Source organism: Osmerus mordax, chromosome 16, assembly GCF_038355195.1.
Source record: "Osmerus mordax isolate fOsmMor3 chromosome 16, fOsmMor3.pri, whole genome shotgun sequence".
In the NCBI taxonomy this organism is placed as follows: Eukaryota; Metazoa; Chordata; class Actinopteri; order Osmeriformes; family Osmeridae; genus Osmerus; species Osmerus mordax.
Genome location: NC_090065.1, coordinates 8,606,807 through 8,622,506, shown reverse-complemented (window position 1 = coordinate 8,622,506; position 15,700 = coordinate 8,606,807). Strand labels below are relative to the sequence as shown.

The following is a 15,700-nucleotide window of genomic DNA, read 5'->3' as shown; positions in this document are numbered from 1 at the left end:
TCACGTCAATCATGGCCTGTCATTTTATTTTGATGAAGCGGTGGATGATGGAGCTGTCATTGTACACGATTTAAAGGGAACGTTCTTTCTGGAAGAAGTCACGTGGCCGTGTGCATTGCTTTTGCCGTGGTGGATTGTATGATCCATGTTTTACCTCTCGGGCTGCTTAAGAATAGGGTGCACGCGCAATTAGCTTGACTAAACATCTGACTTGAATTAGTAAGAGTGCGTGAGCTGGAATTGGCCTTTATGGAACCGCTTTAGCCACGCTTGACTAATTAATCTAATGTAAATCTAAGCACAGTAAAAGTTTATTTGTTCTTAAATGATTTTACCATTCTCAGTGGAGTCTGGCTCTTTCGGCCTTTACGTTGGCCTCTTCCTGACTGTTGATTCTATTAATAGCCATCCTCATAACGGGCCCCTCTGCAAACATACTACACATCACACACATATTGGACAACGATCATGTCTGTAGGGAAGCCCTTACAGTAAACTGACTCCCAGTCATCTGAGGTGAAGAGGTTCCTCAGTGGCTTGCTTTGGCTGCCGTCCAGGCTCCTGTCATTTCTCTTCTTGCTCCAGGCTCCCCCTGTGTCATTGCTGATTCTACATTGGGTCTGATCCAAGTGGGTGACCCCCTCATGCACTGCGGGGAGCTCATGAGCAGCACTGAACATATAAAACCCCGGAGATCGAGAGCCTTCCAAGCCCTTCCAGCACCCAAGCCGACTCACAGTTTCCCGCTTCCCTCTTTGAAAAAGAGCTACACGGCAGCGAGTCGAATGAGCTCAGAGGAGAGACGCCTCAAGACAGAGTTGTCATGCCAAAAACTGATTCATGTTCATTACAGTCTAGTTTCCAAGTTTGGGCCTAACCTTAGATTTCAGATATAAAATATAAGACATACAAAATAAATGTTATTTGTAATGGGCCTTTCTTGCACACAAAGCACTACAGTACAGTAAAAAGTAAAAGTTGCAATATTAGTTGCATAGTAACGTTAGCTATCTAGATACCCACATGACTCACGGGTTGAATAGCCATAGTGGCTAACTGACTATTTTAAATTGAGCTAAATCATATTTCATAAAAAATAAGGAAATGTGGAAGAGAATGCACATTTTGTCTGTCTAACTAGAACTAGCAACAAGACTGTTAAGTTAACAATCTTAATATTGTACATACCACAGACACTGTACTAGTTAGGTAAAATAGCCTGGATTATTCTTCATCTATATGATGAATTTGAATAATTATATCTGTATATTTTGTATCCCTTGCAGTCACTAAAGGACCCACATATTTTACTGAAACAAACATCTTTAGACTTATCTATCAGCTATAGCACCTATAAACAGGCCACAGTAGCTCTAACAAACTCACTTTCTTATAAATACTATATTCAGGATCATGGAATAATTTTTTCAAAGGCTACAAAGGCCATGTGTTTTCAAACTGAATTTGTCTGCGGACATTTTTTATGTGCTTTTTCGACCTGTGTAAACTCATTTTTATGTACACAGTTGTGCAACCTTAGACAACATTTCGACCTCCTAAAACAAATCAACAAGCCATGTTGTTTTGTAGATTGTTTTATTTTATTTTATTTTCAAAACCATTCAAAATATCACAAAGTAAACCATATTTTATGATACATAGCAATGTTTTGGCACAGTGTCTTGTTCAGGTTAGGGTCTATTCCGCTTCTTTTGCCTGATTGTAAAAAAGAAAACAGTTATTGTATTTAATTTTTATATTTGACAAATGGTCTAACAAAACATTGTAATGCATTTTCTTCTTGTCTGAACCCTTGATGTGACATCAGCAGGTCTTTACCTTTCCAGAGTCACGACTCTTGGTTCTGAGCTTGTTGACCTGAGACTCAGCAATGTCAGCACGCTCCTCAGCCTCCTCCAGCTCATGCTGAACCTTCCTGAACTTGGACATGTGGGAGTTGGACTGCTCCTCCTGGGATCAATTCATTAAAAAATATTTCTTAAAAACTTTGTAAATGTACTTGCTGCAGTGATCATTAAGACAAGAAAAATACCATTGGTAAAGCCATAGATATATACACCGAAAGTTAGGAAAGCTTTATTTTGCATAAGCAAGGGTCAAATAAGTTATTAGACTTACCGCCTCCTCAGCCTGTCTCTTGTAAGCCTTCACTTTAAGCTGCAGCTTATCCACCAGGTCCTGAAGTCTGTTTACATTCTTCTTATCCTCCTCAGTCTGAAGTAAAAAAGTAATTAATTGTTCATGTTCACACAAATGCTGATGATTTTATAAAGAGTGTAATGAGTATGTTGTTACCTGGTATGTCAGCTCCTTGACTCTGCGCTCATACTTGCGGACTCCCTTGACTGCATCTACACCTCTCCTCTGTTCAGCCTCAACCTCAGTCTCCAGCTCACGCACCTGAGTGGAGATTATGAGCTCATGGTGAATCCATCACTCCCATGCAAAAACGTCCTTATTAACAGCATTATACCAGAAAAAAAGGGCGTAAACATATTTTACCTTTCTCAAGGCAACAGGGATTATTTTTACTTTTGCAAACTCACCCTGGACTCCAGTTTCTGGAGCTGCTTCTTGCCACCCTTCATGGCTAGGTTCTCTGCCTCATCCAGACGGTGCTGCAGGTCCTTGACTGTCACTTCAAGATTCTTCTTCATCCTCTCAAGGTGAGAGCTGGTGTCCTGCTCCTTCTTCAGCTCTTCTGCCATCATGGCAGCCTGCAACAACAGAATACCGCTTGGTTGAACTGAGGAACTGTATGTACACATAGTATATTGTACCAGGTTACATGAACAGAAATAATTTCACAGTACAGCATTATATCACCTAGACCGTGTACGAGTGGTATGACCCATCAAATTGTTATAAAACCTTGTGAGAACTGCAGCGTATAAATCAGAACCATCTAACAAGTTTCTGCATTCTACTTAGATGGATCAGTGGGGGTCGACACTAGAATTGTGGACACATAAGTTATGAAGCACTAGGACATGGATACAGGGTGGAAGGTATGCTACCATAGGGGTAGTCTACTGTATGGTAGCTGTATGGTGGTTCCATATTGCTTTGATATGGCCTTGATGATGGTGTAAGTAAAGTAGTGACTGATAGTGACTGTACTGTGATACTTAGTTAGCCAGACTCACATCAGTGATGGCCTTCTTGGCCTTGTCCTCAGCATTTCTGGCCTCCTGGACAATGTCGTCCACCTCTCCCTGCACCTGAACCAGGTCAGTCTCAAGCTTCTTCTTGGTGTTCAACAGGCTGGTGTTCTGGAGGAGAGTACACATGGATATCGGAAAAATTAAGCCCTTGCTGTGAAAGTTATTTAACTTTGTGTCTATATGTGTGGCTCTTGTCCACACCTGGGAATGCAGCAGTCCCACTCTCTCGCTGGCGTCCACCAGCTCCTGCTCAGCCACTTTGCGGCCTCTCTCTGTCTGCTCCAGACCCACTCTCAGCTCCTCAATCTCAGCCACCATCAGACCGTTTCTACGTTCCACCATGGCAGCCTGTTCCTTCATGTCCTCTGCGGCCCTGACGGCATCATCCAGGTGCAACTGGGCATCCTAGAGAACAAACAAAGTGGTTAGGATAAATGCAGTGTAGGAGCTTAGCATTGGTGTTTATTTCGGTTATGTAAGTAAGAGAATATATCAATGTTATATCAATGAATATATAATATGTTATTGAACTGAAAAATAGATCACAGTACCTTGAGCTGTGCCTGAACATTCCTCAGCTGCTTCTGGGACTCAGCAGCCTGGCGGTTAGCATGGCTCAGCTGGATCTCCATCTCATTCAGGTCTCCCTCCATCTTCTTCTTTATTCTCAGAGCATCATTCCTGCTGCGGACCTCAGAGTCCAGGGTGCTCTGCATGGAGTCAGCCACCCTCTGGCTGTTCCTCTTGATCTGCTCCATCTCCTCATCCTTCTCTGCCAGCTTTCTGTCCACCTCACCCTTGATCTGGTTCAGCTCCAGCTGCACACGCAGAATCTTGGATTCCTCGTGCTCCAGAGTTCCCTGAATAAATGAAAGTTTTTGAAAATGTAATTGTTAGTTGTGGTAATGATGTTTATCATTTCCACTTAATTCTAGAAATTGTGGATAGTTTGTACCTCAGCCTCCTCCAGAGCCGTCTGGATCTCAGACTTCTCTGTCTCCACTGTCTTCCTGGCCTTCTCCAGCTCATGGATGCTCTTGCCAGTCTCTCCTATCTGCTCGGTCAGGTCAGAGATCTCCTCTGTGATTTGAAACAGAAGCTTGTTCAATTAGCAAGCTTAGTCTGCTGGATCCAACACAAGGTCAACAGGAAACTGTTTTCCCCCAGTTGATGGTTCTGTAAATCAACTAATCCACAGTATAATGAGATGGTGAAATTGGAAATAATTCTCTCTTTTCAATAATACAAAAGCACCACACACTACATTTATCTCACGTTGCAAGTTCTTGTTTTCTCTCTTCAGAGTCTCCAGCTGGTCAAGAGCCTCCTCATAAGAGTTCTTCATCTTGAAGAGCTCTGTGCTGAGAGAACGAGCCTCCTTCTGAGCTCCCTCCAGCTCAGCCTGGCCCTCCTCAAACTTCTGCTTCCACTCTGCAAGAACCTAGGAGGAAGCACACACCAAAGCAGCCTTTAACAATTAATGTCAACATGTAAACAATGTGTTAGGTTCAAAGCACAAAAGCAGGGCATGAGCATAACAATAGTTCTTAAGCTCCAATTGCTGATTTTGGTTACATCAAAACCTAGAACTGGCACTATATTTTTCACCTTGTCAAAGTTCCTCTGCTTCTTATCCAGGTTGGCAGCCAGGGCATTGGCTCTCTCAACATCAATCATGAGGTCTTCCACCTCTCCCTGCAGCCTCTGCTTGGTCTTCTCCAGAGAGGCACACTTGGAGTTGGTGGCCTCAATGGTCTCCTCAGCTTCCTGGAGACGCTGAGCCAGCTTCTTCCTGTTGACACAAAAATGATCGCAATGGTGTTCTGTCCTGAGAGCAAACTTGGAGTGGTCGACAGTAACTTTATCTTTAACTATCAATGTTCTATATTGCTAGCTTTAAGAAGACTATTAAATGTTTTGGACTTACTTGGCCTCCTCCAGCTCCTCTGTCCTCTGGATGGCATCAGTTTCATACTTGGTTCTCCACTGAGCCACCTCAGAGTTAGCCTTGGACATGCCACGTTGCAGCTCTGCCTTGGCCTCCTGCTCCTCCTCAAACTGCTCCCTCAGCAGATCACAGTCGTGGCGGGCAGATTGGACACCATGGGCAAGGGCATTCTTAGCCTGAGAGGAAAAATAATAGGAGATGTGGGTGATGTAGTAAGGGACCAAAAAATAGTATTCGCAAACCACTGTACTGTAAAACTGTCATAGTTGGTCAACATAGGGATTCTTTAGTTGTTTTACCTTGACCTCCTCCTCAACATGCCTCTTGAGCTCCTCAATCTGCTGGGTGTAGGCCTGCTTGCCTCTGGTCAACTGGGACACCAGGGCTTCCTTCTCCTCCAGCTGGCGACCAAACTCACCTGTGGGGATTTAATGAAAGCTGAGTTTTCTTAAGAGTGTCCCAACAACTTAGTACCAAACTCCCCTGTGGGGAATTAAGGAAGCTCTTCCTTAGGTCTGTTTCTTTATTATACTTGTTTTGGTTATTTTCAATATACCCCTTGTGGAACATATTTCTGCATGTAGGCCTTTGAACTGATCAAATATGTTGCATAATTTTTTTTACCATTCTCAGTAAGGAGTCTGGCTCTCTGTCCACTGATGTCATTGACCTGGCGCACATTCTCATCGTTCTTGGTCTTGATCTCACTGAGCTGGTCCTCAAGGGTACGGCATATCTTCTCCAGATTTCCCTGTGGAACAAACATCATGTTTCAATCACATAGATACTCTAGGGTTGTTTCTTTATACTGTTAAGTGTAACACAATGTGCCAAATTGAAGTTGTGAAATCCTTAAATTGCTAACCTTTTTTAAATATTATAACAACAAATAGTATAACATTTTTATGAAATTACAAAACGTGCATTTAAGAGGGAATTTAGAATCAGTAAAAGGTGAACATAAAACGGCTTTCCACAAACCTCTGTAACCCACTCTATAACCCATCCTTTGCTTTCTTGGTTACATTTTTACCTTAATTCTATCTTTCTGTTTTGGTTTAGTTGTATCACTGACCTTAGCCTTAGCTACTGCCTCCATGTTGGAGGAAAGGTCATCAATCTCCATTTTGTATTCACTCTTCTCTTTCTCCAGCTTCTGTTTGACGCGCTGCAGGTTGTCGATCTGCTCTCCCAGCTCTGCCACACTGTCAGCCTGCTTCTTCCTCAGGGCTGAGGCTGTGGACTCATGCTGCAGGGTGGACTCCTCCAGGTCACGTCTCAGCTTCTGGAACTCAGCCTCTCGCTTCTTGCTCATCTCAATCTGAGCAGCTGTGGCGCCTCCAGCCTCCTCCAGCCTCTCACTGATCTCCTCAAGTTCCCTGGACAGATCAGCCCTCTGCTTCTCCACCTTGGCCCTGGCAGCACGCTCAGCCTCAATCTCCTCTTCCAGCTCCTCAATACGAGCCTACAGTAGATATAAAATATTTAGCGTCAAAGTCTCAAAATTCTGGCCCACATTCGAGAGGAAATAGACTTAATAGACATGGTGGATTTTAAACACAAGCTATTATAATAGCATCCAGCCAAACCAGGAATTATTGCTTGTCTGGGGTTTATTAACTACACCGTACCTGGAGCTCCTTGATCTTCTTCTGCAGCTGGGCACCCAGAGACTGCTCATCCTCAATCTTGCTGAGGAGCTGGCTGGTCTCAAAGTCCTTCCTTTAGTGCACACATTAATCCATGTCAGGCTTTGGTTTTGTGTCATTGAGTGGAGATTAAATTGTAAAGCACATCCATAATTTTTCTGTTAAGTATTTTAAAACAAAAGCCTTGTTGTCCTTAATGATTAAGATATTCAATTGAGTAATCTGATAAGCATAATTAGACACAAATCTCAGTTTCAGGTCTTTATTATTGCATTACTCCAAGGAGAGTACCGGTACTATGTAATAAATGTGAAATGCATGACCTATAGACGGGGTTGAACATTTGACATCAAAATTATTATGTTGAAGTGGAAATTCAATTCTAATAATTGCTGAAGTAAATGAAATCAATATAATGTCAATAATGTCTCTAATAATTATACAATACTTACTTAAAAAGTGTTTATTACATATATCTATATCTATACTGTATAGTGTATCAGAACACTTACTTCTTGATCTTTTCATCGGACTGCTGCTTGTCGTTCTCCAGGTCCATGATGGACTCCTGGGCCAGTTTCAGGTCTCCCTCCAGCTTTCTCTTGCCTCTCTCAAGGTCCATACGGAGCTTCTTCTCTTGCTCCAGAGAACCTTCAAGCTGGAGGACAACACATATTTATCATACTTAAGCTTTGATGTTAACAGCTATTTATTCAGAACACATAATATTAGTCAGTTGTCTTTCTGAATCCCTAAAACCAATTTATTATATGACATTTAATTAAATACCCATTGAGGCAAAGTTGGATAAAACCCCCAAATGTGCACAAAAACATAACTTTACTCACATCATCAACTTGCTGTTCCAGCTTGGTCTTGGCCTTGGTCAGAGTGTTGACTTTGTCCTCCTCTGCCTGCAGGTCATCCAGTGTCTGCTGGTGGGCCTCTTGCAGGGCTTTCTTCTCCTTTGTCAGCTTGGCAACACTCTCATCTTGAGATGCCATCTCTTCAGTCAGGTTTTTAACCTGGACAAGACAAAGTTAGTCTAAGTTAAAACTATTGTTTTGTGTTTTTGAACAAGCTACTGCTTGGATATTGGTGAGATGTTGATACCTTGTTCTCTGTGGCATGTTTCTCCTTCTCCACTTTGGCCAGGGTAAGCTCCAGATCATCAATGTCCTTCTTCAGTTCAGAGCACTCATCCTCCAGCTTCCTCTTCTTGGCTGTCAGCTCAGCATTAATCTCCTCTTCATCCTCCAGCCGTTCTGTTGTCTCTTTGAGTTTGGCCTCCAGCTGGATCTTGCTCTTGATCAGACCCTCACATCTCTCCTCAGCATCATTCAGACCTTCTGCTTCCTGAGAATAACAGAGGTTATTTAGTCTTTAATTTAGTGTGCGTGTGTGTGTGTGTGTGTGTGCCTCACTCACAGATGCAACTTGGAGAGACAAGTCATTCTTCTCCTGCAGGAGGGACACCATCTTCTCCTCCAGCTCCTTCTTGCGAGCCTCAGCCTTTTCAAGAGCAACTTTACATTTCTCATAGTCCTCTTTCATGTTGGCCAGCTCTTTCTCTGTCTCAGCACTTTGCAGAAGAGGCTTGATCTTGTAGTAGACCTTCATCCATGGCCAGTGTTTTACATTCATGAATGAGCGGATGTTGTACTGGATGGTGTAGACAGACTCTCTGATAATAAGAGATAGACACAGTAATTTTTTGAAGTCATTACCCTAACCTTAACCCATTACTACATGTAGAGTCTAGTCTATCATTCCATCAAGCCCAAGTTAGCCATCTTTTCAAAATTACAAGTTTACATCATTATTCTAACAATAGCTTCAAAGTAGAACAAAATGTATCTTGAATCCATATTTTTCATTTTATCATCTCCATCTCACCTCCTCTCCGTCATCTTGGTATACTCCTTTCTCATCAGGTATCCACGGGCAAGAGCTTGTGTCATGGTTACCAGAGCAGCAAGCTTCTCATCTCTCATCTCCTCAAGGACACCAAGAAGACCAGCTTTGAAGAACACCTGAGACACAGGTATAATACAAAACAACATAAACACTTCTGGTGTTAACATATTGCTATCTAAGTAGATAACAAAGGTTATGTATGATGTTCGGATCAAATAACTGCCAATGAAATGACTTGCTGAGGATTTTAAAAACTGTGTATTTCTCACAAGTATTGTTACAGTAAGATTGTTGGATTGCTCTCAATTCCATTTTGAATGTCTACCAGTTAAATGAGATATTGAATAACCTCTGTAAGTCACAAACATGAGTTGCCAATATCCCATCATCAAAATTTACCTTGGTGTGTCCAAACTTGTACTCCTCATGGTTCACATCAATTGACCCAAGCAGCTTCTCAGAAGCCTTCTTGTTATCCATGAACTGGCCTTCGGGGATGACACTGGCATTCAATACCTTGTATCTGTAAAGATAGAAAATGTATTTCTCAACATGTCTGCTTATTTACAGAAACTACATCGCAAATGTATGTTTATTAGTACCTCTGCTTGAAGTCAGCATAGATGATTCTGCTTGGGAAGCCCTTTGTGCAGATCCTAATACCCTCCAGCACACCATTACACCTCAGCTGGTGGATAACCAGGAAGTTCTCCATCAAACCTGGATGTAACATTTAGGGTCAGCATTTTACTTTGTGGATTTTAATTGTAGAAAGAATAATCAAATACATGTTTAATCACTTTATGTTTAAAGTAATAATGACTTAAGAGAAATAATATGTAAAACAATATTTTACCTGGAGTCTTTGACTCATTGGGGATCAGACAACGCACAAAATGAGGGTGGGTGCTCCTCAAGTTGGTCATCAGCTTTCCCAAGTTCTCCTGTCAGGTTGTTATAAAGCATTGTTACTCTCAGATATTATTCATAATAAAGCTAAAATGCTCACTAATATTAAAATACAATCACAGCATTAAACTATCCCAAATCATATAAAAAAGAAACCTCACTCACTCTAAACTGAGAGGACACAGTCTGCATGGAACCTCCCTTCTTCTTGCCTCCTTTCTTTGTGGTATCTGTTAAAGGAGTGGCAGGAATTAGACAGCATTATAAATTAAATGTCTTGTTGCTTGAACGATACTGTTAATTCATTCACAAATCATGTTAATATGTTCAATGTGTAAACCTGTGTTGGTAATCTAATTCAACCATACTAACCCTCAGGTGGAGCAGCAACATAGAGCGTGGCCAACAGTTTGGTTGAGGACTTTCCATACAGCAGAAGCACAGAGTCGTTCAGGGGATCCTTGTTCTTGTCCAGCCAGCCTGTGACATTGTAGTCCACTGTACCAGCATAGTGGACCAGGGAGAAGTGGGCCTCGGCCTTGCCCTTTGCTGGTTTAGGCTTCTCAAATGCTATGTTCTTGCCAAGATGCTGGTCATACAGCTTGTTCTTGAAGGAAGTGTCTGAAGCCTTGGGGAACATGCACTCCTCTTCAAGGATGGAGAAAATGCCCATTGGCTGTGTAGAAATATACTTTGATCAGTCAAATATACTGTGTATAAGAGTGAGCTGAAACGGCATAATTGAATAAGACATATAATAAGCATTGTGATATGATAAGAACATGTCAGTTTATATATACTGTATATACATGTATGAATAACCTTGTATCCTTGCCATGTATGAAACATCCACAGACACCTCACCTTCTCAATAAGCTCAATGCAGGCAGCCAAGTCCATGCCAAAGTCAATGAAAGCCCAGACAATGCCCTCCTTCTTGTACTCCTCTTGCTCCAGGACGAACATGGTGTGGTTGAAAAACTGTTGCAGTTTCTCATTGGTGAAGTTGATGCACAGCTGCTCCATGCTGTTGTACTGTAGATTTACAAAGTTTGGCAGAACTTTATTGACCTATCCCACCATACCGTATGTATTTTTTACTTTAGTAGATACTATCTGTATAGTTTAATGACACATGAAAGAAACCACTTTTGAATGTATTTCTAATAATTGTGCAATTATTGATCTCAAACTCACATCAAAGATCTCAAAACCAGCAATGTCAAGCACACCGATGTAGAAGTTCCTTGGCTGCTTGGTGTCCAACATCTGGTTGATGCGGACGACCATCCACAAGAACATCCTCTCATAGATGGACTTGGCCAGAGCACTCACTGAATTGGTTACCTGTGTAAGAATGTTGGTTCCACTTAAACATTGATTTCAATTTATGAATAGTTTTTTACCTGTAATAATTGATAAACACTGCTAAAATTAATATTACAATCAAGCTTTATTTCTAACATGCTTTTTAAAGCTTTACCTGAGGCACTGTCTGACCCTTGGTCACATACTCATTGCCGACCTTCACTCTGGGGTAGCACAGGGCTTTCAGCATTTCAGCTGAGTTCAGACCCAGAAGGTAACCGATTTTATCAGCCACTGGGGAGAGAAAGGAACAATGAGCATCAGAGTGCAATGTTTATCACAGGAATATAGTTATATGAATGCTCTTTAGAACATTGATACAAATAATTTGGCTTACCATCTGTGCCATCTGGCTCAGCCTGCTCCTCACGCTGCTTCTGCTTGAAGTGCATGTTGCCGTGGTGCATGACAGCACCGGTAAACTTGTAGATGCTCATCTTCTCTTCAGCGGTGAAGCCCAAGACGTCAATAGCATCCTGGATGGGGAAAGAAAGTTTACAATGAACCACCAATACATCATGATTTTCAAGTTGAACCCTTTTAGTGACTTACATCTGTGGCATCAAGCTCGACTGTGTCATCAATACTGGCCACAGTGATCTGACCCTGGCTGATCATGGGGTAGTCGTAGGGGTTGGTGGTGATAAGCGACATTTCTGTGGAGACAAAACTTAAATGATTATCACCCAAGGCATGTGTACATTTTATGTAAAAGGAAGAACCCTCAATGAGTGGACAAAGTAGTTAATGCCATTCAGAATCCCTGCAGTGCCTCACCAACAAGCTCAGGTTTGTGGTTGGTCATCATCTGGTAGAAGATGTGGTAGCCTCTCTCATCAGGCAGCTGGAAACTTACTCTGGACTTCTCCAGCAGGTCTTTGAGAGACATGGTTGAAATGACAGAGAAAAATTAGAACAATTTGAATTTCAAGTGAATGGACACCAACATGTATTTAAAGGATCAACTGGGAAATAATCCACTTACAGGTCTCAATGTCAGCACTTGCCAGTTTTCCATTCATGTGGAAGTGAATCCTAATGAATTTACCCTGAAAGAGTGCATAGAGAGGGCTTTTTCAACTGTCCTATTGATTTCTAAGTTAATGTAAAATGTGAAAATAAATATTTTCCCTCCAAACTTACAAAGCGGGATGAGTTGTCATTCCTCACTGTCTTGGCATTACCGTAGGACTCCAGTAGAGGGTTAGCTGCAATGATCTGATCCTCAAGGGAACCCTGAAGGGAGACGAACCAGTTGGTCATTTAGACTTATCACCAATATTCCAAAATAATTCTCTTGTCACTTCGTCTTTAATCATTCACTCCTGGAACGCTTCCCCTAGACTAGGTCTAACCCTGTTTCTGTATTATCATTGAACACCTTTAATTTAATATGTTTGCTCAGAGTTAACACAGTAGCCTACCCCCCCTATAAAGTGCAAATGTCATAAATCCTTAACCTCTGAAATTGCTATATAAGTAACATACTAATAGTCTTATTGGGTGTGCTCACGCCTTCGGCGAGCACAACCTTTGTTCTCTCACATATATATTATTTATGATTATTATTTTTGCCCCCCTAAGGATCCCTAAATATTTGGACTACATAGACAGCGTTGGTGTCAAAATGTTCATCTTGGTCACGATTGCGTTGCTTCTATTGGGATTTACGTTTGAATTACATTTTTGTGGCAAAAAGTGCCTTGCGTCAACGAAGGGAACTCAGTGCTAGCCTACGTCACAACGTCAGCACACGTTAGCAACAACGCATGGATACAACGTGCATAGATATGCTGTTGCACAGCGAGTATCATATGGTGTCATGGTGTACTAGCAGCACAAGCAAATCAAGACTTGCATGTACAGTAAGAAGTGTCACATTAAATAATGTATTTAAACTTGCTAAATGCTTGAAAACATCTCTAGATGGGAAACTTAAGGGGACGGAGCCATCTGCAACCGACGCAAGCAAGCACACCCTACAATTTCCCCAGAAAATGTACTCTCTCTAGTTAATGATATGCTGTATGTAAAACTACGACAGTACTGCTGTCAAGAATGACAACATATTTTGAAGACATAAACTATATTTTAACTACCGTATACGAATGGATTATGTTTGTTTTAAAATGTGGGGGGACAGATTTTTTTTATAAATGATGATGCAGCCAGTGACTACAATTTTCTTAATAAAAAATGGGAGGATATATTTACAGTTTTCATGTCAAATGAAACATATGCCCTTGAACTGTACCATGAAAATACTTTTTTGGGGGGCTGAAAACAATGATGGGTCAACAATTGATGGCATGCACTTTATATGGTGTATATAAGGTCATACCTGCATTTTGCCGGGTATTACTTCCTTCTTCCCTCCAGAAACAGCAATTGTGGCAAAGTACTGGATGACACGTTTGGTGTTTACAGTCTTTCCAGCACCGGATTCTCCACTAGTTTATTAGATGATAAAAATAGAATTTAGTGTGCATGAACTAAAATAAGTATTGTCAAGCTTCTTAGGTCATTAATCACAACCTTTTTCATATTTATATACATATAAGTATATATATATAGTATATACATAAAATATACACTCAGTTAAAGTCTTGAACTTACGTGATTAGGACTGACTGGTTCTCCTTATCTGAAAGTCAATTGACAAATACATGTATCAGAAGTGATACAGGTAGCAACTAAGAATCCGTCCATCTATATTTGAATTCAGCCATCCATCAGTAGAGTCCATACCAGTCAACATGAACTGATAGGCGTTGTCAGAGACGGAGAAGATGTGGGGTGGAGCCTCCATGCGCTTCTTCCCTCTGTAGGCGTTGACCACATCCATGTCATACACAGGGAGCCACTTGTAGGGGTTCACCGTGGCACAGAAGAGCCCAGAGTAGGTCTGCATATGAGCAGAGAGTAAAGGGAAATATTGCTATCAGAGTTCAAGTATACATTTTCTGAGGGTGTCATTTGCTTCCTTAAGGTGGCTCATGTCTACATGTGTAGTTTTCTTACGTAGATCATCCATGCGGCATAACGCTCTTTGAGGTTATACAGGACAGTAGCTTCACTGAGGTAGGTCATCATGGCCATGTCCTCAATTTTATCATATTTAGGAGGGTTCATCTGCAAGACCTCCTCTTCTTTGAAGGTTTTAACCTGAAAGATGATGTCGATTACATGCATGAAGCCAACTCTAATTGAATAAAGTATACATTTTTCAAGTGAATTTCAAACATATTTCATCGTTTTTGTATATTTTTAAATAGCTTAAATGTGTCAGTAACTGTGGCTGCAAAATATAGATGTACAGAAACAAGTCCACCAAATTGTTTTTTCATTCCGTGCTAAGTATCCTCTTACCTCCTCAGTGATAAGGATTTTCACGTCACACTTCCCGCCATCCCTCTTAACAACCAGACCCTTGAGGTACAACTCCTTGACATCAGGCACATAGCAGGCATTCTTAGAATCAAATGGTGCAGCCTGGGCCTCAATCCTCTCCTTCTCAGGTTTACGAAGGTAAATGGCGGCCGCGCCATACTGGGCCATCTCCGCGTCCGTACTCATGGTGGCGGCTTACTGGGGGGAAAATATATCACTGTTACAAAATCTATTCCTTCTTTTTTGAAATGATGTCCCCTTTCTCATTAATTTATAATTATCCTGTGGGGCTGAAAGTTTATATGATGAATGCATTTACTGTATATTACTGTAAAGTAAGTAGGCCTCAGAAGCCTGCAAAAGGTGTAGAATAAATCAAAAAATATAATAATTCATTTTATACAATTTCAGTAGTAGATATACTGATGGTGCTTTGGCTTTGAGCAGTATACATGTATGTAACATCAAACTATGTCTCACCTGTTTTTCCCCTCCCAGATGAAATTGACTCTTAGTTGGTGCTGTAAAATAAGTTTGTTTAGAGTTTTTTGAGAAATGTATCCATAAATAACACAACCAGAACATATACAACATTTACATGTCATTGCTATACCTCCCATCACATTTGAGTGTTACATAGTAGGGATGCACTTATAAGAAAATTATTGGTCAACACCGTAAGCCAATATTCCTATATTAAAATTGGCTGATGCTGATATTTTGACTTTAATGTAAATTTCTACAAAGTCAGAACTTTTTATAAAATATGTCCTTATGATGAGGCTTTTCATTTCTGCTCATTTTAATTCAGGTTCATTTTAAATTACTGTTTCATATAATTGATTAAGAAAAAATGTATACCCCATTCAGACATAGGACAAAAGACCACATATGGTATACACATTTGATGGACACATTGACACGTGAATGAAGAAAAAAAACGTAGCCTATTGTAGAAATATGATAAGCATGGTGCCTTTTCAAACATCACAATTGGTCACAAGTAATCGGCCATTTTTAGGTAGTCAGCAGATTTTTTTATTTTTATTGGGGGGGCCAATACCTATTGGTAATGGAAAAGGAATCGGTGCATCCCTGCTACACAACAAACATGATTTACTGTAAATGCAATATGTCGTTCAAGAACAAGAACATACTTTTCAACATCCAATATCTTATAGTAAACAAAGGTTTGTCATCCCAAAATAGGATTTCAGTTATGGGACAAAACATATTGCATCACATTGTATGTCTTTACATTCAAAACTCAACCTTACATGTTTGTCCATAATAGTTGACTAATTTTTCTTGTATATGGGCAAGGCAAACTTACT

At 40.9% G+C, this 15,700-nt stretch overlaps 1 protein-coding gene across 1 annotated transcript; it reads right to left on the bottom strand.

The window, feature by feature from the left end:
- Positions 1-1,579: 1,579 nt before the first annotated feature.
- LOC136959152 (myosin heavy chain, fast skeletal muscle-like) lies at positions 1,580-14,564 on the bottom strand. The gene is made up of 40 exons (XM_067253405.1): positions 14,346-14,564; positions 13,998-14,141; positions 13,725-13,881; positions 13,593-13,620; positions 13,318-13,426; positions 12,505-12,507; positions 12,120-12,212; positions 11,962-12,025; positions 11,754-11,852; positions 11,529-11,632; positions 11,314-11,452; positions 11,092-11,210; positions 10,806-10,955; positions 10,473-10,643; positions 9,981-10,284; positions 9,774-9,838; positions 9,556-9,643; positions 9,302-9,419; positions 9,099-9,222; positions 8,679-8,815; positions 8,211-8,466; positions 7,896-8,138; positions 7,631-7,807; positions 7,295-7,440; positions 6,765-6,855; positions 6,209-6,598; positions 5,758-5,884; positions 5,433-5,551; positions 5,113-5,309; positions 4,794-4,977; positions 4,461-4,626; positions 4,141-4,265; positions 3,737-4,045; positions 3,387-3,590; positions 3,168-3,293; positions 2,568-2,738; positions 2,317-2,421; positions 2,140-2,235; positions 1,840-1,971; positions 1,580-1,716 (listed from the first exon to the last, which is right to left on the bottom strand). The coding sequence occupies exons 1-40, from the start codon at positions 14,550-14,552 to the stop codon at positions 1,699-1,701; spliced, it is 5,805 nt and encodes a 1,934-aa protein (XP_067109506.1). The 5' UTR covers positions 14,553-14,564; the 3' UTR covers positions 1,580-1,698.
- Between the last annotated feature and the right edge of the window lie 1,136 nt (positions 14,565-15,700).